Below are 26711 nucleotides of genomic sequence, written 5' to 3'. Positions count from 1 at the left end.
TAGGAAGCCAAGGAAATGAGGAGACCTCAAAAGATAAGGAAAGCCTGCAAAAGACAGATTGCCCCTAGAAGAGGAAGGGAGAAAATGGGAGAAAACTATAAAAGAGGAGGAGGTAGAAAAAGGAGGAGAAAGAGAAAAGTGGGAAGACAGCTAAGCAGAAGGGACAGTATAGGAGGAAGAAAACTGAGGGAGGAACCAGGGAAGAGACTTGCCTAGCACAGGTAGAAAGTCATCAGAGAAAAATCAGAGGGGTGGGTGGGGATATGTGTTGAAGGAGACTTCATGGACTAGGGAGATTGTCTCTTTTAGAGTCCCAAATGCTGAGGCAGAAAGACACTGGAATCACCAACCCCCCACCCCCAGGAATTTATTTATTTATTTATTATTTATTGTATTTATACCCCGCCTATCTAGTCATTTCGACCACTCTAGGCAGCTTATTGGGATGAGAGAGAAAGGAAAGAGGTGATGCTGGCTCCAGGAATGTAATCCTCTTGAGTGCTCCAGCCACGGCACAGGGTTCAAATGCACCCTTGCCCATTTGAAGAGGACCATAGACTGAAAACAATTCTTCACACACTCGACCTTATAAATGAGAATGGCTGCGATAAAAGACTCGGGTTAAACTGGAAAGCCTCAGTAATTAGTTCAAGTTTGTTGGAAGTTAATCCTGTTGAGAAGTTGTCCGTTTATTTAATGAAGAAAGATTGTTTGAATGAAGAACAAAATATGGAAGAAGGGGACCTCATGGGCCTGGCTGCTGCTGGACAGAACCACAACTATCCTCCTATCTTTAAAAGGTGGTATCATTTTGATATGGATGGTAGTGACATATCCAGCAGCTGAAGACATTACAACTCAACACATATTCACTAGTCTTTATAATGGGTGCTTTTTAATCACTTCCTTATTTTTAAATAGAATTTTAAAGTAGTATTAAAACACCCAATGTGCAAACTCATATATATTTAAATATTAAGACAGCAAAATACCACTTAACTGAACAAGTCTTAGTGTAGGAATCTACAGTGCAATATACATAATGTGTGTACATATTGTTTTAAATATTTCTGATATTTAGGAAGATGATTAATAGGGAATGGACTGGAAAAGGTTTTTGAAAGAATTTTTGTTTATCAGCAATATAGAGGCATTGCACTAAATCTCTATAATATATATTTTTCTTTAAAGTAGCTTTAAAGCCAATGTGTTATAGTTTTATAGTGAATCTAATTAATGGTAGCTACAAAAATTAAAACACCCTTTCCAGCTACTGCCATTTTGCAAGGTAATTAGTGCAGAAAATGGTAATGGCTATCAAAAATTATTTATTGGCTTTATAGAGGTACATCACTATAGCAACTGTCATTAGCCTTAGCTAACATGGTAAGATATCCAACAATATCTTGGAATGCTTCTTCTCTGAAGTTTAATTATAAAGCTATAATCTTCTATTCCTGTATCACTGATTTTTAAAAACACTGAATTAATCTTTATGAGCACTGCCATTAAACAATTTGTGAAAATGATGGTAAACAGGAACTTCCCCCATTTAAAAACATATATATTGCATTATATATGGTGCTATAACATTTTCATTTAAGTGGTAACTTGATATTTAATTTTTTACATAGCTACACAATGTTCAAAAGATTAAAAATGAAATAAAACAAATGGGAAATAAAACAGTTTGCACCACAAGAATAATATTGAATGTGTGCTGAGACACAATAGGTTCACCCAACCAACAGGGCACTCTCAAACCATTCCTTTTTTAAGACACCAGAGTAGAGCTGAAGGCACCTATATCTGTGAAGACAGCTTCCTTCTCAAAGAAGTTGGGCTTCACTCAATTAGTAATGGGAGAATATGGAAGGAAATGGATAACATTGTGTGTGGGGGCTTCCTGTAAGATGTGACTGAATGAGTCATGGCAAATCCTTATCTAGAACCAGTCCTCAGGTCTATGGAGGAGCAGGAAGGCACTGGTTCTGATGTTTTAATTCTTGTATTTATTTATAAAGTTACACCATTCATCAACTGTGTATTACAAAAATAATATTTCTTGTAAAACCCCCACCCCTTCCCCCTTCTGCTTGACTCAACATGAATTTCCAGACAAACAACTGATTGTTCCTTGGCTATGGAACTATTGTACTTGTGCATTCTTACTATGAGGTGAGGAAAAATAACAGTCAGAATCAACAGTCTGGACATTTTACCTAATCCAAAGCCTTAGGGTTCAGCCAGTGAGAAAAGACTTGGAGATGGGAAAAGATGGCAGGACCACTGCCTCTAGTTCAAAGTACAGTATGTGAACAATCAGAGTGAAGGAACACTACTGAATAGAGTGTACTTTATCAGCAAAAATAGGGAGTAGCCAAATCTGTTTTGTTATATATTCACTCTCATTACCAGTTAGGGGAGGAAGAATTTGTACCTCAGTGGTAGAACACTTATTTTGCGTGCTTTACATTCAATCCCAGCCATCTCCAGGTTGTAACAGAAGGGCTCTGGTCTGAAATCTTAGAAACCCACTGCCACCTAGTGTACAAAATACTGAGCAAAGTAACCAATATTCTGATTCAATATAAAATAGTTTTCACTGTTGCTTGAGAGAAGGAACTATGGCTGAGGGAACCAGTGGCTGCGGACTGGTATATGAAACAGCACACAATAAGGGTGTAAGAGTTCTCACCCTCAAAACTGTACATCTGGTTCAAAATGTCATACTTCTGTTTCAGAATTTCAAAAAAGTCTGCAGCTTCATTTTCCTCTCCAGTAAACTATCACAGCTTCTGGAATCAGCCTACACCCTACTTCTGTAGGAAGAGTGTAACCTGTTGGTTTGGAATCAACTCCAATTTTGTTCTCTCAGAGAACTTAGGTTTTGGAATTGGGATTACCACAGAAAAAGCCGGACTACAATTCCTGGCTTCATATATGCATCCAATCCTGTTCTGGCAAGTGAGAAGATTCGCATCAATTACATGAAACAGAAAACTGATACAGTACTGGTTTTGTGCTTCCTTTTGCTCCTTCCTGACATCATCACTGAAGGAATGAAGTGTTAGGCTGGAGAGGACAGGAAGAGACGCGTTATTTGTCCTGAAAGTTCCAACCATGTGCAGCAAGATGAAGAAAGGACATAGTACAAGACACAGCGGCAAGACATGATCAGTATAGTCATCAAACCAACTCATGGCACCACAGGGCCCTCAGCTGAGAACCTCTAGGCAAAAAGGGGAATCCCATATTGTCTATGCCAGATCTGTAGAGGTGGGGCATACACAGAGCAATTTCTGAGCCCCCATTTTCCACATGACTGCTCGCTCCAGTGACTCTGACCAAGAGTTATCAGATACCTAAGGGTGGCATCAAGTTTCTCCTACATTCCATTCTGCCACACTTGGGCTTGTTCTTGCAACTCCCTTTAAAAGTGCCTGGAGGATGATCTTCATCCATTTTGCTTGCGGTTTCCAATGCCTAGTTATCTTCTTCACCCAGCATTACCTTGGCTGCCTTGATAAGTTGATGTCCCCCTGCTAGTGACTTAAGCTGCATGCATTAGAGGACTCTTGTTTTCAAACAAGATTTTGCTGCCTCCTGGACGACTCTTTTTCTTGCTGATTTACAACTTTTAAGTCACTTCAGAGTCCTTGGTGTTTTGGAGATGTGCAGCCAGAACAGCCCCCAGGACATGGCTCAAAGGATTCACTTAATCAATGGTGGGTGCATATTGGGTGGTCAGGCTCCAACCTGTGGGGTCTTACAGCTCTGTTGTTTTCCTGGGTTCTATCAAGACTGTATTTAACATTCCCACCTGACACTCTTGGTCCTGAAGTTTCCTTGCAGACTGGGATGGACTCTGGCACCTCTGGTGCCCTCTCTGCCAGTTCTTCAGCAGCAGCAGCAGCACAGTTACCAAGACTGAAAGGGCGGTGAGGAGCCCAAACACAAGCACTAAGATCAGCTGTGACTGACTGAGCCCTGAGTCCTTTTGAGTCACCACCTCCTTCACGGAGATAAGAAGCCCTCCCCCATTCGATTTCTCACTGTAGTTAGTGATGCGTTTCCCAGTGACCACAGCCCTAACTGGCTCAGACTGGGTTGTCCAAGGGTTGCTGCTGGTCACAGCCACATTGTGCTCCTTCTGGTCAGGCTGAAATGTGGTGATCCATGTTGGCTTTGGAGCAAGGAATTCACAAGTTTTACCAACATAGCCCTCGGGACACAAGCAGTCAAAATCACTGATGCGGTCGTAGCACTTGGCCCCATTTCTGCACGGTTGGCTGGCACAATCATCAATATTTATGGTGCAAAAACGCCCTTCAAAGCCAGCCTGGCACTGGCAGGAAAAACGGTTCAAGCCATCAAGGCAGGTGGCACCATTGGCACAGGGTCGCATGAGGCAATCATCAACATCAATCTCGCAGTGTTCACCGATGAATCCCGCTAGGCACTTGCATGTATAGTTGCTTGCAAAGCCATTATTATCTTGACATAGTCCACCATTCTTGCATGGAAACCTGAAGTAAAAGATCAAGTATAAGTTAATTGTACTATTTAACTGACTGTATTCTATATTCTGTTGGGGAAATTCAAGCCTAACAAGATAAATTTTAAAGTTCCATTTTTGATCTTATTATTATTAAAAACAGACATTTAATTTATATTTTTGAGGAGGCTACAGAAGAGAGACATAACTAGCCACAGTTGATGTAGACTAAATGTTTTCTTCAAGTGGTAGAATTTACTGTGACCTGACCTTGTGCAATCTTTCTGCCTGCTTCCATCTATTTTTCCTAAGATATCTCACCCTGCCTTCTCACATGGCCCTGTCTTCAGCTCACAGTCCTTTCCATGGAACCCTTCAAGGCACAGGCAGGAATATTCTCCATCACGGTCGTAGATACACTGGGCTCCATTCTGGCATGGAGTCTGATGCTCACAGATGTGCACATCTGGAAAAAGCAAAGGAAAAAGGAGGAGATGATCGTACCAAATATACTCCAGAGCATAGAAAAACTATTTTTAGACTACAGCTCCTGCAGCATGCATGTGTAACAGATATTCAGTGTACAGCAGGTTTCTCATGCCAGACAAAGCACAAGGCTGAAGAGAATTGATTTTTAAAAATATATCTGTATTATATTTATAGCAATGCCAGAGATTATATATTGAAACAATGGCATAGAGCAACAATATACAAAGAAAGGCTAAGCTCTTTTACAGCAGTGTTGAGTTGCCTTCATGCTTAGAGCACTTAAGCTATTTTCCACTAGAACTCCAAGAACCACCAACTGGGGCTAGCACAAAAAGACATGCAATTAGATTAGAATACCAGAACTAATGTTAATAACAATACTGTCACACACAGTATTATATCAGCCTCTCTTTACTGGAACAGTGTAATAATGAGTGGCCTTTTGTTAAATAATTAGGTTACTGTCTTTTGTTAAATAATTAGGAGTTAAAAATGCATATCCGTCTACTGCAAATTCCCCACAAATCTACCAGCAGATTCAGATCTACTTTCAGCCTCCCCTTGGTGTATAGGAACATAAGATGATGCCTTACTGCTTTTAGTAGCTGTGATGCTCCAAAGTCTCAGGAAGAAAAAGGTTCTTCCCATGACCTTACCTCTGATCTTTAAATCTGGAAACATCTCGGATTGAAGCTATGACTTTCTGGATGCAAAGTATGTGCTGTACTACTGAGCTATAGCCTCTTCTACTGCTTAAAATGGTTATATAGACAGTTGCTGCTTGTCATGCGGGGATGATTAAAGCTACATCCTTTGAGATACTCTCATCTAAAGAATTTTTAAGGCAGGATTGGGAATCATATAACCTCTGGACCATATGTGGTTCCCAAGGCCATTTCTAAAGTCATTCCCCATATAGTCTGCTGCAGTGTACTGCAAGCAGGGCTGCTCTTGAAGAGTGCTCAGAGACTTCAGCCCATGCAAAATATACAAGTGAGACCTACATCTTGCCCTTCAACAATAATTAATTTGTTTCTCAGCCCAATTAAAGGTGCTCATTCTTATTCATGAGCCCATAAAATTGATAACCAAAAAGGCAGACCAGCCCGACAAATTTATAAAAAGGATGAAGGTCAAGACAGGTAACAACTGCAAGCAATTGTTTTCTCCAGATTAGGTTTCATAACAGAAAATTAGAAACTGCTTATCCTATTGTGTTTGGCTCTTCTGCTCAGACTGAATTGCTGATGCTGTTCATTTAGACTGTGATGTTTAAAAAGACGGCAGGACAGCGATAAGTACATGTTTTGTATATAGAAGGTTCAGGTCCACATCAGGCAAAGAAAGACCTTAACAGCGATGCTGAGGAGCTGTCACCAATCCAGGTATGTACTGTAGATAATACTGAGTTTTACAGACTCACTGCTCCGATGTGGTATGAGATAGCTTCATTTTATAGCTGCAGCCTGTCACACTGTATCCCCCTTTCTCAGTTCAGACTTTACTTAAGGCTTCCCCAATGCTGTCCCAATGAGGGTGACTTACCTTTGTCACAGAATTTACCAGCCCAACCACTTTGACAGATGCACTGCCAGGGCTGATGGCATGTCCCATGGATACAGCCTGGCATCCTCACACACTGCTCGCAGTATATCCCATCCCAGCCTGGGTCACACCTACCAGAGGAAACAGAAACGTCAGGAGGAGGAAAAAGCCACCGCACGTATTGCATGGGGGAAAAAACTGGGAGGTAATGTTGCAGATTCAAGAGCAGTTCCTGAGTTAGGACTTCGGTGGGAACTGACAAGTACTGGCTTTTTTGCGTGTATCATGTGGAGAGGTGTGTCATAATAACATGAGGAGAATTCTTACAGAAACGAATAGCAAGCAAGTGAAAAGGATATGGAGCCCATAACAAGAAAGACTTGCTTTGAGGAGGATGCCAAACTAGAGATGAACCATTGAGTATCAGCATTTTCATGATGAGCATTACCAACTATCAAGGGCTGTCTCCAATTACAGAGAGTGAAGCCTTGGACAACGAGTCTCTCAGTGTGAATAAATAATGTGGAATAAGTAGAGGCCCTGCAGAAGAATGAGTCTTCCACATTATACTATTATATTAATTATTATATTATATTAATGCAGAATCACAATGCTTGTGCAAGTCTTTGCACTCCACAGGCAGGGATTTCCATAAAGAAAAGCTGCCGTCTGCTCAGCTTAGGCAAGTGGTGCAATCCTACATTACAATGCTGAGCGGACAAAAGTTCAAAAGGACACCGGCCTATTGGAAGAGGCATTAGGACAATATTATTTTAAAGCTACAACCCTATACACGTTTTCTCGTAGCTTAGTCTAATTGAACTTGAAAGAAATCTGCATAGGTCTGGGCAATAAAAGTAGCATATGGTGGCTTAACATTTTAGTGACTATAACATTAAATAAGTACACAAAATCCAAAATAATTATTCCCCTTCTAAATATAAGTAGAGAAGTAGAGAAAATATTGAAGGAGAAAAAATGGACCAGTGTGATCCACTGAAGTATTTCAAGCAGATCTAGGATAAGAGTGATTTCTCTGCTTCCTGATTCCACCAAAACCTCTGCTGTAGAGGGCTGCGGGGCTGTGGGGGGGCTATTGGGGAAAGGAATGGGGTTAGAAACTACCTTGGGTGAAGCTACAGGATAGGCCTTAGGTGGGGACCCACAAGTGTTGGCAGGATACAAACTAAATAAATCCCATTCCTGCCTATCCCATTAACTGATACTAAATCAGATGCAACTTCTTTATTTAGTTAGCAATTAGTTATTCCATTCCAAAAAGACTACCCTCAGGCTTAATGGGTGTGATTTTCTTTGAACATGTGAGAAGGAGTTTTGCTAACCTGCCACTCCCTTAAGATAGGTATAGTCTTGATACCAAGTAGAATTGCACATTCCTACTAGCCAAAATGAGTGCAGGTTGATTGATTGAGTTAAACGTCTCATCTTTCCTCTGGGATGCAGGAAAGCTTGCTGTGTAGTTTTTTTTTAAGTATGTGCAACTGAGTGTGCATGCGTGTGAACTCAGGTCTTCTAACTCAGTAGTTAAAGTCCATCACTTTAACAACTAAAGCACATTGGTGGAAAATTAAATAAATTAATAATATTTGACATAATTAAACCAGCTTTCTTATTAAAAATAGAATATAATTAAAAGCTATTTAAAACCTCACAATAAGGATAATTACAAATGAGTAAGAGAAAGGTACAGCAGTTCTGTAAAAGTCCTTATCCTTGGCAGTCAGATAGCCCACCTCCTAGTGCTTCTTTGCATAACTGCAAGAGGAATCACTAAATGAAGAGATCTAGGTCCCACAAACAGGTGAGAAAAAGTCCCTTGTGTATATCATCATAAATATTATGTGGGTAAAATCATGTACATAACCTTTTGTGGAGTGCAAGTAAAATAACTTAACAGATAAAATGTCAAATGTGAGAAATGCAGCAGGCCAACTCGATAAACACAAAATTCATCTTCTTCCAGGCAGGGGTGTTCTGTTGGCGTCACCTTTCTCCAGGGAGGAGATATGTTTTTCCTGCCGTGATGAGATGATGGTGATGGGGTTTGGGCTTTTGAGTCCTGCCCAAGGCAGCTACTGAACATATGTCTCCCCCACTGCCACCTTTTATTCAGCTATGTCAAAGTGTTGTTTTACCTGCATTTGCCATTTTCTTCACAGCTGCCATGAGCCAAGTTACAATGGTCATTGCAGTCATCACCTGCAAAACAAAGTAGAGAACAGGACTTAACATGGAAGGAAGTCTGAAATGCTAAGCCTTTGTCAGATAAGTGCATCAAATCAGTTCATAGTCAAGTTCTCTATGTGGATAGGTTTGTACACATAAAGCACACTGGACCCCAGCGGAAGGCTATGCATGTCTACTATGGTGCATATATACAGCACATGTTAGTATGGATCCTTGGTTGCTTTAGTGCAAGGGAGCATCTCCATATATGTACTCCAATAAAGAGAGCAAATTGATCTCTTTCCTCATTTGAAATCGACAGGAAAACACTTGAAAGCAGAGTTGTTGTTTTTCTATGTGTCAAAGCTCCTGTGCCCACTATAAATAGCAAGGTTGGGTCATGGAGGCATAAAATTGCATTTTTCTGTCAAGCATATATTTGCACATTATCTCTCACTCTTTGCATTTCACAGGATATTTCAGCATGATTAATTTCTGTGAAATAAACATACAGTTCCAGCACACCATCTCAATGATTTTCCTTAAATTTCGGGATGTTGAGATATTGTCCATATGTGGAGAAATAAATGTGTTATAGTCAGTAGCGATACTTTTATCGTTCATCCCAATCCTAAATACAATTTTTATTAGCATTTTTCTTGCTTGCTGCTAACAGATTAAAACAACAGTATTTTGATACAGAATGGAACTGTCCTTTTGGAAAAATTCCTAACACTAAGATAGGTCAATGTGGCTTTAGAAAAGAGAACCTAAACATTAATGAAACAAAACAAAATGGAATGCAACAAGAATAGATTCAAATTCACATGACTTTACTCTCTCCCCTCAATTAGCAAACAACTTTTCCAGACTAGGTAGACCAGTCAGAAGGCAAACTGTGGCCCTCCAGATGTTGCTGAACTGCAGCCTAGCAAACCTGTACCAGCACAAGGACTGCTGTGCATATTATATGTTGTGAGACTTGAACTGATATATAACTATCCTAATAAGCCTTCCAAGGTAAGCGAGATATTTTCACACCCCATCCACCCCATTAGTTTCCATGGATGAGGAGGGAATCAAATCCAGGTCTCTTGATTCCTAGTTCATCACTCAATCCACTATACCACACTGGGTAGCCTAAGGACTAGTGGGTTTATATCCAGAGGGGACTCAAGAGTCATGGGACAAGCTAATACTCTGAAGTTTGCATTAAAACGTCATATAGAAAATGATGCTTCCAACTAGAAGGGAAAGCCAAAACTTAAAATGGCACCAACTGTGATGCTTCAGAATAGCCCCTGTATTTTGGGGGATCAAGGGACCATAACTCAGTTGCTAAGCACATGTTTTGTGCATAGCAGGTTTTAGGTTCAGCATCTCAAACTAAAAGGATCAAGTAGACACTGATATGAAATACTTCCACCTGAGACCCTGGGCAGCTGCTACTTGTCGGAGTCAACAATATGGGGCTAGATAGGGGATAAGACAAATCAATGGCTACCAGTCATGATGACAGCTATATATTGTCTCGAATATCAGATGCAGTATCTATCTGTATATCAGTTTCAGGAGACAAAAGCAAGAAAGTGCTGTTGTGGTCATGATCTGCTAGCAAGTTTCCCATAGCCATCTGATTTACAGTGGCTGAAGAACACTGGGCTAAACAGCTGTTGGTCTGATCCAGCAGGTTTCTTCTTATGTTCTTACATAGATGGGCCAATAGTCTAATTCAATATAAAGCAGCTTAATGTAATCAGGTAACACATGAAAATTAATGAATTTTAAAAAACACAGTGGGGAAGAGAGCTCAGTGTTATACTATCACATCCTGTGCTAATTGCCCTTTACTTGGTTCCCTTCTAACGAGTATACAATAATAACTGTGGACACTTCTAGCCCACCCATCTCTTTCTGACCCTATCGCTACTGGTAATGCCACTTCTTTGGGGAGGATGTTTTCTCCTTTCAAGGGGCATTTGCATGTGCTAATCAACACTGAAATATTTTTACTTTATGAATTGCTTCACTTAAAATATTTTACTCCCTTTATTCAGTACTGAATAAAAGTAATATAAATATTGTATTCTTGCAAGAAACTCACCAAAAAGGAGGGTTTTAATGAACTGAAAGGCAAATAGATTCAAATTTATGAAAAATCATTTGGGACTTCAAAATCTCAGGGAGTAGCAATATTAATATCAACAAAATGTGAATTTAAATTAGACAAAAATGGAAAAAGATACCCAAGGCAGATATTTGATTTTGCATGGTAAAATGAAAGGAGAAGACTTTACATTTGTGAATGTTTATGCACCCAATGAGATACAGGAAGAATTTTTTGAAAATATATTACGAAGGGCAGATAAACTGAGAAAAGCTTCCGTGATAGTAGCAAGAGATTTTAATATGGTAATGGATATGAGAAAGATAAATCAAAATTGCAAATTGGGGAAGGGAAAATTAAATGTACAATATTAAATAGACTGATTAACAAAGCAGATTTGAAAGACGCTTGGAGAGAATTAAAGGGTGAAGAAAGAAAGTTCTCCTTCTACTCACAGGTGCATAATACATATTCAAGAATAGATTATATATTTGTCTCTAAAGATTTACTGCCAAGAGTAAATGATACAGCTATTGAAGTCATTCAAATATTGGATCATGCCAGAGTGAACATGGAATTGATGGTTAAATGTGATAATAAGGAGGCGGCAAGGTGGAAAATTTATACGAATATCTTTCAGTATCCAAACCTCATTGAAACGTTTCAAAAATAATTTAGAAGAGACATGGGAAATAAATGAGAATGGAAGAGGGCAATCTAAGATAATCTGAGACACTACAAAGTCTGAGGCAAGAGGGTATGCATGTAAAGCGTCTTATATACTTTAAAAACAGCGGGGGGAAATAATACAGGATTTAGAATATAAATGAATTAGAAAAAAATTGTTATAAGAACTAGAGATAAGAAAGCTATAATAGAATTACAAAAAAAAAGGAAGGAATTGGAAAGGATTCATCTGAAAAAAGTGCAAAGAAATTTAATTTATTTAATAAGAGAATTTTTTGAATTTAGTAATAGGAACTCCAAGTTATTAGCTAAAGCATCTTCTATAAAAAAGAATAAAGGTAATATAGGAGTAATTCAAGAGTTGAATGGAAAAAGATGTAATAGAATGAAGTAGAAACTGGAAGCATTTCATCTATTTTATAAAACTTTATATACTAGTAAAATCATATAATGAAAATTGAAAATTATATAAAAATAATTTTAATAAAAAACTGTCAGATGATGATAAAAATAAAATGCAACAGTTAATTACTGATTTAAAAACAGAGGATAGTATAAATAACTTAAAGATAGGAAAGGCACCCAGAACAGATGGATTAGGCCCAGAATATTATAAAGTATTTAAAAAGACTCTCATACCAAAGTTAAAAGTATTATTTAATAAGATATTAATGGGAGAAGGAATCAATCTTGGAAAGACTCATTGATTGTCTTAATATTGAAACCTGATGAAAATCCAATAACTATGAAAGCATATAGACCCATATCACTGATAAATCAAGATGCTAAAATTCACGGCAAAAATGGCAACGAAATTAAATAATTTTATGGGGAGTTATATTGAAAAAGATCAAAATTGATTTATACAAGATAGACAAATGTCAGATTTAATGATAAGGGTACTTAATTTAATTCATTTAGCTAAAGAAACTAATTCTAAAGCTGGAGTACTATCGCTAGATATATTTAAAGCCTTTGATTCAGTGGAATGGGGTATGTTAAAGCTTTTAATTAAATATTTAGGGTTTGGACCTAATTTCAGGCAGATAATTCACCAATTACAGTGGTGCCTCACAAGACAATGTTAATTCGTTCTGTGAAAATCACTGTTAAGTGAAAACATTGTCTTGCGAAACACGTTTTCCCATTGAAATGCATTGAAAACCTGATAATCCATTCCAATGGGAATGGATTGTCATCGTAAAGCGAAAATTGCCATAGGAAACATCGTTAAGCAAAATGCGGTTCCCAAGCGAAGACAGCCATCTAACAAACAGAGGCCATTAAAAGACTCGTATAGCGAAGCAAGATCAAGCTATCAAAAACATCGTAAAGCGAAAAACAGGAACCTAAAATTTAACCGTCTTGCGAGGCAAGGTCCCTAATATCGTAAACCAAAAATCACCCATAGGAAACATAGCTAAACGAAGCACAAGATCGCTCCGAAAACCTCATTGTAAAGCGAATTCGTCGTCATGCGACGCAATCGTCTTGCGAGGCACCACTGTATATTCACAGAATATAGCTAGAGCAATAGTTAATAATGGCATAACTGAGATGATACACCTAGACTGTGGTACAAGACAAGGTTGCCCCTTATCTCCAGTATTATTTACACTGATAATAGAATTACTGGCACAGATAATTAGAGATAATAAACAGATTATAGGGATAGAACATAAAGAAAATGATAAGATAAAAACTTGTTTGCTGATGACACATTATTAATAGTTAAAAATCCAGTAGAAACAACAGAGAGGCTTAAATCACATTTGGAGGAATTCAAGGATATAACGGGATTAAAAGTAAATTGGGGAAAGTCAGAATGTTTATTGTTAAACCAGTTGGATGAGGAGAAAAGAAGAATGAAAATATTTGAAGGAAAAATGGGAAATCTTATTAAATAGTTAGGGATTAATATTACCTGGAATTTACAATATATATATATAATTAAAATAAATTTGGATAGATTGAAAAAAGAGATAACTGGACAGATAAAAGATTATCAGAAATTAAAGGTTTCCTGGTTTGGTAGATTAGCATTATGCAAAATGAAAAATATTTCTGTATTAAACTTTATATTTTGGATGTTTCCTATAAAGTTTACAGAAAAATAATTGAAAGAATAGCAGATAATGATAAATTGTTACAGTAATGGAAATAAATGAGTTAGGATTAATAAGAAATTATGGTATGTAACACAAAAAAGGGAGGTCTTGGATTATCCAATTTAAAATTATATTATACAGCAAATCAATTCAGGTATATCCCAGATATTATTAAAGGTAATCAAAATTTAATTTGGACAGAAATAGAAATGCAGGGTGAGGAAGAAAAAAAATGAAAGCATATTGTTTAAAGAAAAAATTGAAGTATATTGTTTAAAGAAAAGATTGGAGAAGAGATTAAAAAGACTCTTAAAAATATGATAGAAAATTTGGAAAAAGTTTAGAGGTATATTGAGTCCACCGATTTCTTCCTTACTCCAGGTTGTGGATTTAAAGAATTTCCCAGAAAATCTTTTTTAAAAACTCTTAAGAATGTATTAAAAGATAAAGGGACAAATAGGATAAAAGATTGGATGGAGAAGATGAAAGATAAAGGAAATATAAAAGAGATTTTGGGAGGAGAGGGGATTTCTTGGTTTAGTATGTTTCAAATAGAAAGGTAGACAAGGGAATGGAAAAGTAAGGAAGGGAAAAGTACAAAAATTACAAAATTTAAAGCAATTATTGAAAAAAGACTGAAATTAGAGGAAATGACAGAAAGAAAGGGAACTGTAATTCAAATATATAAACTTTTAATTCAGGTCGAACACGATACACAAGGATTAAAAACACAGTGGCAACATTATTTGGATAAAGAAGCACTAGGAGAAGAATGGAATAAAATGCGGGACCAACGATTATGAAGAACATGTCTGTAAGGATAAAGGAAAACTGTTTTAAGGTAATATGGAGGTGGTATTTAACGCCGGTAAAATTGAATATAATAAATAAAAACATATCACTATGTTGGAGGTGTAAAAAAGAGAAGGGGGCGTTTTTACATATGTGGTGGTTATGTGAAGTAAGAAAGAAAGAATGGAAACAAATCTTTAAAGAAATAAGGGAAATAACTTGATTAAATATTCAAATGTCCCTGTCAATGGTTTTATTGAACATGGTTAAGAAATATCAATTGTTGAAAGAAAATAAGGATTTAATTGTAATAATGATTATAGCAGGAAAGTTAATTTTTGCAAGAAACTGGAAAAATGATAACCAAGTTAATTTAGATGAACAGTACAGAGAACTATGGGTTATGGCAATCAATGATAAAATGACATGTGATATGAAAATAAGGCCTATCAAAAAATAATGATTTTGAGAAAATATGGAGTGTATTCTTGGAATATGCATTTCGGAGAGGGGAGGGGTACATGCCGAGGGAAGAAACAATGAAGTTTGGGAGAGAAAATGGATTTAATGAATTTTAAAAATATTATTAATGCTAGCCCTGGGGGGTTATCTCTGATGAGTGGTTTGTGGATCACTTTCTCTGTGGGGCACCTTCTCTGAAATTCTAGGATGATTTTCCACCCCACTCCTCCAGTCCATGAGTCACTGTGCTTTTCTCCAAAAGCTTCATAGCAGAGGAAAGTGGGAGAAGGTGATGGTAAAGATAATGAGAGAGCGGGGAGATGTCAATGTAGGAAATGAAGAGAGCTGACCTTACATTCCATCATCAACCACGTTAACAAACACTTGAGACAATAATATTCTGTTCACACCTGAAGACCTTACAGTATGTTACGACTACAAAGGAAGGTCTAGAAGCGAACTATTGTCAGCAACCACTCTGGAATTTACCTGTACTCTCAGAAATAACTGGGTGGGCCATTTTTATTTATGCTGTTGGAAAATGCCAATATGAATGCACTCCAAGTCTTAATCGGCTTAATGGGGCTGTCCTCAACCAACACCAACTGTGTGGACAATCCTAGGTATGTGTAATACACTCTTGCATTAACATCTAGAAAAAAATAAGGACTCTAAAGGGAATTTTCTGCTCGATAAGACTCATGGCATCACTAACAAGAAGATACCATTCTGATTGTTACCCACTCCCCCCCCCCCACTGTTTTGGACTATTGAAATATTTTATTCATTTGTTCCCTTACATTCTGCAAAGTGTGCTTACCCACTTCAGCTCACAAGTATTAACACTTCAAAGCTTGGAAAAAAATATTTTGAAACCACAAGTCCCAGAATCCCAAATCCAGCCTAACTACTGTTCTGGGTGCCTGGGGACCTCCTGAAGTATTTGGTCTTCTTTCGTAAACTTTGCAAAGTAAATCCCTAGGGGATTCTGGAAACTGCCCTCCACTGTTCCAAGATTTTTCAAGCCATGGGCACTTTTCCAAACTTCAAAATTCCATTCTTTTTATAACCTTTGAAGAAACCCACTTCTTTTGTCCAGCTCATCCACTAGGTTTCTTTTGCTACATAGTACAGTAAATAGGTCTTTAGACCAGTATACTACAATCCGACTGCCATACAACTACCATGTATGCTCCCTTTTGCATTTGTTCTGTCATCCCACTACTTTAGCAGAATGAAGCCTGAATCAGTATGATAATCCCCTGCAACATCATGGTAAGCTACAGCAATGCAATGTGATACGAATAACAGTTCCTTAGAGTTCTGTCATAGATCAGTTCAATGGCATTAGCTACTTAGTAAGTAGCCTGATGGGAAGGTGTGATCTTCTGACATTTTAAGAGTGGGTGGTAGTAACATACGTGAGTGACCAGGAATTGTCAACTGCCAATGGAGATTGTTCGAAAAGTATTAGCTGTTACTGAGGATGGTGTCTTGCCTGATTTTAAAATGAACAAAATTCTGCTGACAAAAGCCAATGGAAGAAATCAAAGGTGGGACACGTGGCTTTTTTCTCTTTCCTTGATTTAAACAGAGAGGCATAATCTGATAAACCAAGGCAGCTAATACTGCATGAGGTTGCCTGCTTACGTGGTATACGCAAAGAAATGAATATAATCCCAAAACAGCTTCAACTGAGGAACATTTTAAAAACTGAACTGGGCTTCTCCAACACAGAGGCCAGACATGTTTCAACTGCTTAGTCTCACCAATTAAGATGAAAATTAGAATTGTTCCAAGGGATTGATTTTTTCTTAATTATGTAAACATCTCCAAGTCTGTAAATAAACCATATTGTGTGGAACAGGAAACAATGGTTAACCCCTTCTCCCTGTCAAAACTGCCCCCCAAAACTGCTGTTTCCCATTGTGGGGAAAGCTTCTGATCCTTTCCAAGGCAGAAAGTGATGTGTGGAGATGTAATTTTAGATGACAATTGTTTGTGTGTATTATGTGCCATCAAGTCAGAACCAAGAACTTACAGCACCCCTAATATGTTGTTCTTTACTCTATCCACTACACCACAGTCTATATATAGTTGAGAACTAGTACAAGAAGGCCCTCTCTTGCCCTTCACGCATTGGCCCCAGTTCACACTGAGGCTTCCTATAACTGCTGCTTTCAAAAGGCAAAATAAAAAGATCCATACAGGTTTTTATCCATTGCATGAATTTTCTAATTTGGCCCTCAGGTATGGTCTCTGTTTTAGGCCTTTCATATAATGTCCAGCAGGTGTCACTGTGTGCCTAAAAATACAGGTAAGGGACATAACTAGTTTAAGCAAAAAAAAAGGGGGGGAGTAATACATTTACTAAACTGCTAATATATATATAAAAATATAAAGATGAACTTTGGGGTCCTCTACTGTTCTTGATATTTCAGTGGTCTAATTAAAATATCACTCACCCTTATTGCTGGATTTTGTACAAGGACCCCCAAATTAAAAAAAAAGGTTAGTTCAGACAGAGAAGAAATGGAGCAAATCCTCAAACCTGTCAATCTACAGCACTGCAAGGCAGTTAGAAGTTATGCAATAGTTGCATGTACTGTCTCCTGTGTTCTTCGTTTGCTTTTTCAGCCCAAAGACATATCAGAAGGCCTTGAGTCTGAAACAGGGATGGCAAACTGGGATGTGGGAGGACTACAAATCATTTCTCTTCCATTTTTCTACTCAATATTCCACTCATGCTGCCTTTTCACCTACATGGGAAAAGATACAGATAACTTTCCCTCTATAGGTGCAAAAGCAATGGGAGATATTTTGAACAAAAACTCAGGGGGGGTAAGATAACCTATCCCTCTGTCATGCTTTCATTTGCATCTGTGGCTTTAAAAGGATGCTTCAGATTTAACAAGAACAACAACAACAATACAGGGGGCAAAACACACTGTCATGCAACATCTACTTAAGCAGGAAAATTAAGCAGAGCTTTCTGCCTCTAGCTGACAATCCTATGAGAGGAGGAATGTCATTCTGTCGGATTGACTTTGGGATGTGTGGTTTCATTCAGGGACATGTGCCATATAAATCCTGTTATCTGTCTTACTATAATCTACACACTACATATTCAAATAGCATTTTTCCACTAGCAGTGTACCAACAACTATGATTGAAATCCGCAGGGGATCTAGTACTGCAGAGGTGAGCAATCTTGGCAGGGCTGAGGGCCATTTTTCAGATTTGTCCGGGGGCTGATATTCCAAGAGGGAAGGGCTACAGAGACTCATTTGCATAGTTAGTTTTTTAAAATATTTCTAAACATTGCAACAATGGGTTGTTAATTTAAAAAATACATTTCATGAAAAAAGCGGAAAGGTTTTAAACCTGGAAATGCCCCCTCATTCTATCCACTGCCTAAAAAAGATTTAGTATTTAAAAATAGTTGGGAAGGTGTGGGGATTCCAAGGGTGTTACAGGGCCTTAAACATGGCAAAATTGTGCCTTAGATGGGACAAAAGGACTTTCTGAGTTGTGTGGGGACAAAACTGTAATAACAGTTTAAGTAAACTAGTAAACAAAGGTTTGGCCCTCAAATTAGGGAAGTGTTTTTAATACTAAATTGAGAACCAAACCAAGAAACCCACCCAGATGTCAAGTGTCATTGTTTTGGTATGCTATAATATAATAATTGCAGCTATCAAGTCAATTCTGACTTATGGTGACCTTTTTCAGGATTTTTTAGGTAAAAAGTACTGTACTTAGATGTGGTTAACCATTCCATTCTTCAGGAGGCATCCTTGGACCATGAAGTTTGCCCAAGGCCACACAGGCTGGGTCTTCTCCATGCAATCACAGTGGGGAATTGAACTCCCAACGTTTGGCTCTACAGCCAGATACCTAGCCCAGCTTTGGAGTACTATCGGGTCTCTATAGTCTCTCTTACTATAGTGTAAGGCGTTGGCAGATCTTTATCCAGCCCTGCACCCATACATGCAAGTATTGCTGAAGCTGATGTATTTACCTCGCACCTGAATATTGGGCGAAACAAGACTAGAGATCTGAGAATGGCAAAACAAGATTAGTTACTCAAAGGGCTCCTGCATACACCATGACAAGAATAAGACTACCGCTCTCTTTCTTGCTGAAGGAGATCTTATGCCTCCAAGTTAACATTTTACTCATCCTCACCTTGCGTAAAATGGTGATGGGCCAATAGGATCCAAAGCAAGGGCATAAGCTGGAGAAAGAAGCTCCTGAGCATGGTCAGTGTGGCCCCACCGAGACAGTCACCTAGAAGAATATGAGAGCAAAGTCAGACCAATACTCTATTGATGCCTTCAAAGGACTATAATGTGACATCATGTTCCAAATGTGATTACTGTACTACTATGAATTAACCTTTTTCACGAAAGCATGAATACCAAGCCAAAGCCAAAAAAATATTTCTAGCACTCTCTTTGGCATTTATCTTCAGATGCTTTTGGGCTCCTGTTGTTCTATATCTAGAAGAGATGGGAGAATTTGTGGCCTCCAGAAGTTGTTGAATTGCATCTCCTATCGGTCCTCATTATTGGTTGTGCTGGCTGTGGCTTAAAGGAGATGGAGTCCATAATCATCTGGAAGAACATGTATCCCCCACCCTTAATAAATAAAAATGTCCTAAACTGTTCAGCCCTTGTGCACCAAAAATGCAATATGCCATTGTTCACAAGACCCTTTCTTCACTCTTTCAGCTTTGCAATCTCATTCCTTCTTCCACTGAAAAAGAGAGTACTGAAATTGCAGTGCTGAAATTAACTGGAATATGATCTCAAGTATACTCTCAATTTCAGGGCTACTGTTTTGAAGGTTTAATTTGGTTGTCTCTTGCATAAATCTCTAGTAGTGCTAAGTTGGATAGCTAATAATTTTTCTTATCAGGTTGAAATTACATAATAAAAAAATAGAATTGCAAGACTGACAGCAAAAGCCTGTACAAGACTACTTGAAAGCAAGCACCATTGAATTCAGTGGGTTTTACTCCCAGGTAAAATGGTTTAAGATCACAGCCTAAGTGATCATGCTTCCTCCAGTCAAGGAGGAAGGGACAGCAGCCAATTAAGTTCTCTTTCTTTGCCAGGTTGCATATATCAGGAAAACTCTTCTGTGTGAACATGTATATAATCTGGAATTGGGCACTGGACACTCACCACTCTGAAGTTTAATAAAATGTTGGTCCTTAATAGGAAGGTTTGGTGCCTGGGGAAGTTGTAGTCCAAAAAAGCCAATGTGCACAACTCTATAAATATTTCACCTTGCTTCATGTCTCCCACAAGGTAACTATTGGGCAGGCAAATGAACTTGGGAGCTTCTCCACTGAAAGCTTTCACTGGGTCACTGAGCAGTAGAAGCTCTTCCTCCTCCTCCTCTTACTCTAAAGAACTCCAAGCAGCCTACCTGGAGCCATCTCCACAGCTTCCTCACAGTGAGGTGAGCTTAGCTGAGAGGAGGCACTTAGCACAGTGCCACCTAAGTGATTCATTTAGTTATTACTGCATTCACAACCTGCCTTCTCTCCAATTGCTTTATCTTGACATAAGTAGCTGTCTTCCCACACCATCCTCACAGGAAGAGGTCAAAATGAAAGAGTCCCCGGCCTCAGTGAGTGTCATGGCCCCAGAGGGGACCTGAACGGAGGCCTCTCAACTCTTTATCTATCACACTAGCCACTATATGACACTGAAACTCTTTTATGTAGCCGCCACTTGGCACACACCAATGTTTGTCCCTTTTAAAATATATTTAATATGTTTTTATTATACATTGTAAGAGACGCTTCGTGGGCAGAAATCTAGAATAGATTCTGGGCAGAACTGTGTTAAATGTATTTCGTCTATGAACTGAGAAATTGCTAAATACAAAATGAAGCCATATACGCCACCAAAGATATGGCAGAAACAATCTACAGGTAAATTGGTAATTTGTTTGTGAGGGGGTAGGGCAGACATTTTCAACCTTTTTTGTCCATGGCCATAAAGACAATATGAAAGAAATAGAGGCTGAATCAGGATTGCATAAGTCATATGGCGAACCATATATGGTGGTGTGTGAAGAGTGGTTTCTAGTTTCTATCCTTTTTTCAAATGTGCCAGCACACACCCCCTGGGGTCATATGCCCCCCCCCCGGTTGAGAATGGCTGGGCTAAGAGACCAGGGGAAAGAAAGAGGGAGGTAACTATTCCCACCAAGCGGGGGTGGGGGGAATCTCCCAGCTGAGCAAATGAAAAATACTTCCTCACAGTTTAGTTAAATCATATTTCGTCAGGGATCCTTCAGCTGGGGATGTTCTGCACTGACACAGGTCTGGGCTAAATGATACTTGGGATCTTTTCTGATGCTAATTCTATACAGCAGGATATGCATAGGAGATCTCCTCAGATTTCAGGCAGACTATGACACAGAGCCAGCTGACATATTTTTGTGCTTTTTAAGTTCCGGGACACCCTTGCTATGGGCTCATCTATGTTTTATGCTGAGCGACACTATTAAAAGGAACACCTAAGTAAGTGTCCCTGCTATTGGGAAGACTGAGTAACCTGCTCAGGTGGCAGATGCTGAAGGGTTTTGTTTAGTTTGTGAAAAGGGCATAAGGAGATTAAATTTGAAACATAATGTAACTAGTGAGTATGAAATTACTTTATTAGTGTAGCAAGCAATATTTTCCACTTACATTTTAGCAGCACTTTGAAGTGGTTTTGGAGATATTTTGACAGGAATTTTTCAAGTTGTATGCCATCTCCTATCAAATCCGAAGTTTTTTTTAAAGTAACAAATAGTAGAACTGGCAAGTTGATGAGTTAGTTTCCAACACTGAAAACTAGTAATGATTAGATATTACTTTCAAAATATTATAATGAATAATAAAGGCAAATTACCTTTCTGAAGTTTTACAGTGGAGAATGCTATACCACAACCAATGTTAAAATAAGATTCAATTGACAGTGCAGTTAGCTTCTGTATACAGAGCAAGTGTAAACAGTACTTTATCCCGCACTTCAGGCTGCAAAATTCTAAGTGGCAAATGAAAATCCCTAGGATTCTATGAGGAAAGCCATAACAATTAAGCAAATGTAAAACTGATGGAAAACTGCTGTGTAGATATGAATGTTTTGAGGCAAAAAAAATCAGTATGAAATGACTTTGGGGATTGATAATATTAATATAAGAATGATACCTGTAGAAGAGGTGCACAGTGCAGTGCAGAATGCAAAATGGCCTCTTCAACCATGTTGGACAATAGTTCCCAGAAGCCCCCACCCAGATTAGATGGAGAGCACCAAATCGGGATGAGTGAGACAGAATGTCTTCCTATCAGAAACAATATTTTAGGTGAACTTTCAGTTACAAATTCCAGTAATGTGTGATTATTAAAAGCCGTTATTTTGCTTAGTCTATGTAGAATTCTAGTCAAGAGTGTCAGTGGATAACTGTAGTCTGTTCCCTCCCTGAAATCCCATTGTTGTTACAACTGGTTAGAAGATTCTTTTTTGCTTCCTACCCTAGAGTTTGGTGCTCCAGTGCTGTGTGCGACTGAACAGCTGCTGCATATCAGGGAAGGGCAAAGTGATTCCTGTGAATCTTATAAAATAATTTATGGATTAAGGATGAACAGTTGGCAGCCAATTCCTCCTGAGCTGTTAGGACCCCAGCTGAATACCACATGTCATTGAAAAGGTCATTTCTCCTTTCCATTCCCAATAAAGACTCCAGAGCGCAGAAATGACCTCTTGGAGTTCTGGGGCACAATAAATTATTATTTCAAACCTAATTATTTCTCTTAACATCATATAGACAGTGGATTTAATGCCTCAAAACCTGCTGAAGGATCTTTTTACAATCAAGATCACAACTGGAATTTCTCTTATAAATTAGTCGGAGATTATTTGATTATGGTGGGTTTGGAAGGAGTTATGGATTCAGTATGCAGAAAATGGGATTCTGAGTTACAATATTTATAGATATGTTGCTTAGATTAAGAAGACTTGAGTTGTCTTCTCAATATAAATAGCCTTATCATTTGGCATTTTGAAGTTACTGGGAAGTGAATAAGAAAGCTGTTGAATCAAGAATTAATACATTGAATTCTTTGAGTGTTTGCCTAGAAAATCAGTAGACAGACTGTACTGTACTAGGGCTTATGTGGATTTTTTGGACTGGTTTTGAAAAAGGATGTGGGTTTCTTTGCTGTAGAAGATCAGCTGGAAATATTGAAGAATTATTAGCTATTAATGTACAAAGGCATAGTCAGATGGATCACTGGACTGATTTGTGTATCCAGGGCTGAGAACCTCTACATTAGTTCAAGATATGGATATTACTCTCCCTCCTTCTCATGAATTTTGTGCTGTTACTCCTTTTGATGAGTATCCCCAATGTCATGCCAATCACCTCTTCCTTCCTAAGGGAAACATTAAACATTTGTATATGGGGAGAAATCTTAGTTATATAGCAAAGCTGGCTGGCTGGATATGTACCTGGCTGCAGAGCCAAAGGTCATTAGTTCAATTCCCCACTGTATTTTCTGGGAGAAGAGCAAGCCCATGTAGCTTTGGGCAAGCTACACAGTCCTTGAGTGTCATCAGAAGAAGGAACTGCTCAACCAGTTCTCAGCACTTTGTATGTAGAAAACCCTGACAAGGGTCACCATAATTTGGAATCAACATGATGTTACATTGTTGAACCAGTGCTGTAGTGGACAGTGATAGACATGAATTTGAGAGACATGGGTTCAAATCCTGATCAGCTATGGAAAATCATTGGGGGGCGGGGAGTGGCACTGGCAAAGCCACTGTTGGAAAATCGCACATGTCTTGAAAACCCAATTAGGTTTGCTGTAAGATGAATGCAATTTGACAGCACAATATAACATATAGCAAATGAGTGAGAGAAGCTGAGGGTTCGATCAGATAGCTGGAAAGGTGTGCAACTGGTTGCATCAAAGAGGGTTGCTTGCAGGGAGCAATCTCCCTTAAAGTGACCCTTCAGTCTGCTACAAAATTGCCCCAGCTTTACAGCTGGAACAAAGAAAATCCAGCTTGGGCATGGATCAGGTCAGGCTGGAACACATTTCTCCATATGTTGCATGTGAGCACCAGGAAATGGATTGCACCAGACTGCTCCATTAGCAGTTCAAAATGTGATCTGTTTTCCTATGTGATCACACCCTTAGTGACCATCAAGTCTTGCTAGGTGCCACCTTGGAATTTAATACAAAGTATTTATTGCTAGATGCACACCTAAGATGTTTCAGGCATGAACCTCAAAAGGTAACAAGTAGATGCAACTAACAAATGTCTGGTGCTCAAAGCTGGGAAAATATGACCCAAATCCTCAGAATTGTAGTCCAAAACCATGCTCACCAGGAAGCCGCAGCCACTTCTCTCTCCTTGTTAAGGATACATCTGGTGGCCTAGTCAAAGTCTCCTTTGCCCAGAAGAAGAAGTCCTGCTGCCTGGCTAACTCCTAACACTCCTCCTATCCAACAAGGGGGATATAAAATGTAACTGTGCAGGGAAGGGGCTTGCAAATTAGATGCAGTTGGTTCTGTCTCTACTGTGTTCTGCCCCATCAATGCCTTTGTATGAAATGGGGGGTGGTGATGGTGGTGGTGTCTATGAATCAGGTTGTGAATGGGGCAGGTGATTGCTTCCCAGCATCTCTATTAATTACAGGGAGAATCTTACAAGCTGATAATTTCACAGAATCTTATCAAGGCTGCGACAGTATGTACCTATTCTATTTGGAGAAGCGGTTTGGGTGGCCATAGAAGGCCTTCCTTGGCCTACAGCACCGATCCGCTCCTACGTTCGTGCATGGGAGCTGTGCCCCTTTCGCGGATGAGGCCAGAAGAGCGGCGATTCCCTACCCCGGGCGGTGGACTGCCGCTGCCTTATGGATTCCCAGGCCCCACGAGTTCCTCGCCTTCATTATTACCCTGGGGAGGGGAAGAAACCGCTGGGATCAGCGCCCCCGCGGCCGCCCCACGTGTTGTTTGCCGCCGCCGCCGCCAGACATCCCTCCTGGCTGACAACCTCCTGGCGGGCGAGGACCCCACCCGAAGGTTCGGCTCTAGTCCCTTCCTGGGCGCACACGCGCCCCGACCGGGCGCCCCGGGGGTGGAGGGGCCCGCGCCCGAGCCCAGCCTTTCTCCCGTCCAAACGGGAAGGGTGCCGAAGCGCTCGCCTTCCCCCCTCCCCGCCAAGAACGCAGCGCGCTCGCATCTTCGAGGTAGCCCCTTCGGCTGCCTCTTCCCTCTCCCCCCCACCACCACCGCGCCGACCCCGCCGGCTCTGCAGGCTCTCCTCCTCCGCGTGGATCTTGGATCCTCCCTCCTCAGCCCGCTTCCCTCCCATTTCAGCACCCCCGTGGCCTGCAGCCCTTCTCCGGCCTCCCCCGATCCCCTCCCCTCGCACCCTCGGAGCCCCCCTCCCTCCGACCCGGCACACACATCCCTTCCTTCTCAAACACCCCCCTCCCTCAAAAACAAAACAAAACAAACAAAACTTCCCCTTGTCCTCACCTCGGCGATCCCGGTGGCGGCGTCTCCTTTCTTTCCCCCGGGGGCGTGCCTGCCTCCCTCTTTCTGCCTCTCTTCCCCAAGCCTAACATGGGGATGGGCGCAGGGGGGCTGCCATGCCTTACCCTGCCCGGGCACGGGGGCGGGGGCGGGGGTCGGGAGGCGCCGCGGCCAAGCTGCCTGCGAGCCTCCCCGCTCCTCTGCCTGCCGCCGCTGCTGTTGCTGCAGCCGCCGCCGCCGCCGCCGCCGCTGCTCTTGCTTCTGCTGCTGCCGTGCGCGCTCAGGCCGGCTGCCAGGGGCGGCGTGTGGCTACACATCCCCGCTCCCTCCCTGGGACATTCCGCCTCCCGCAGCCCGATTGCATTGCGAGGAGAGGAGGGAACCCGGGAGACGAAGGCCCCCAAACCGCAGGCAGGCAAGGAAGGAAGGAGGCAGGCAGGCCGACCCCCCCCCCCGCCCCCATCAGCCCCACTCACCTTTCACCTGCGATTCCTGCAGCCCAGACTCGGGGGATGGAAGAGGGGGGGAGAGAGGAGGAGAGATGCCTTTCCATGAACCCGGAGCAGGATTGGCGCCTCCTGCTCCTCCCTCCCAACCCAGGCCAGGAGTTCTTCTCCCTCCTCCTTCATCTCCGCTGTGAAACTGCCCCCTATGCTTTGGTCCTGCGATTTGTCTTCTTCTGAGTGGAATTGGAACCCAGGGCCCGGAAGGGAAGCCCGGGTCCCTCCGACCTCGTCAGCTGTAAGCAAGTCTATGGCAAGGTTTCAGGAGGCTTGGCGTGTTGTCGATTACTTCTGGTGTTGTATTTATTTATTTATTTATTTCGAGCTTAGGGAGTAAAGCAGTGGGAGGTTTATAAAGTCTGGAGAGGCAGGAGCGCAGCCTATGTTTCTCTCTCCCACTCCTCCCTCTTGATGTTCTGTGTTGAAAGGGCCTGATATCGGATTTGCAGCAAATATGAAGGGGATGATCCCTCTCATGCAGTTGGCCCATAGAACGCAGCGCCACTGGACACTTGAGGTGGCAGGCAGTAAACAAATGTGAAAGAGTACATGGATTCAAGGGGAACAGATCTGTCAATCCCTGACTAGCTATGATAGCTGAAAGTGCAGGTTCTCTTTTCAGAGGCTGCTGAGGATTAACAGTAAGACAGCTATCACCATCATGCCATATTTGTAAACCTCTTTGAGGCATCTGTCTGGCTGCCGCACTTAGAGGGCTACGTCAAACATTGATCTGACAGCTTGTAAATCTTGCATTCTAAGCATGTCAGAGAAGACA

General features: G+C 40.5%; 1 protein-coding gene and 1 long non-coding RNA gene across 3 annotated transcripts; one reads left to right on the top strand and one right to left on the bottom strand.

The window, feature by feature from the left end:
* Positions 1-1311: 1311 nt before the first annotated feature.
* DLK2 (delta like non-canonical Notch ligand 2) lies at positions 1312-26238 on the bottom strand. Of its 2 annotated transcripts, none has more exons than XM_072992153.2 (6): positions 25907-26238; positions 19064-19165; positions 8689-8752; positions 6533-6663; positions 4820-4964; positions 1312-4529 (listed from the first exon to the last, which is right to left on the bottom strand). In XM_072992153.2, the coding sequence occupies exons 2-6, from the start codon at positions 19134-19136 to the stop codon at positions 3770-3772; spliced, it is 1173 nt and encodes a 390-aa protein (XP_072848254.2). In that variant the 5' UTR covers positions 19137-19165; positions 25907-26238; the 3' UTR covers positions 1312-3769. The 2 variants fall into 2 exon arrangements, with proteins under 2 accessions (XP_072848254.2, XP_072848260.2); XM_072992159.2 differs by lacking the exon at positions 25907-26238 and adding an exon at positions 25434-25568.
* Positions 8845-14495, top strand: LOC140704856 (uncharacterized). The gene is made up of 2 exons (XR_012084322.2): positions 8845-9739; positions 14323-14495. It is a non-coding gene; the product is annotated as an uncharacterized LOC140704856 (long non-coding RNA).
* Positions 26239-26711: the final 473 nt, after the last annotated feature.

The sequence above is a fragment of the Pogona vitticeps genome, chromosome 1 (genome assembly GCF_051106095.1).
Source record: "Pogona vitticeps strain Pit_001003342236 chromosome 1, PviZW2.1, whole genome shotgun sequence".
Lineage (NCBI taxonomy): Eukaryota > Metazoa > Chordata > Lepidosauria > Squamata > Agamidae > Pogona > Pogona vitticeps.
Note: the sequence above shows the minus strand (reverse complement) of the source record. Positions and strands in the feature narration are given on the sequence as shown.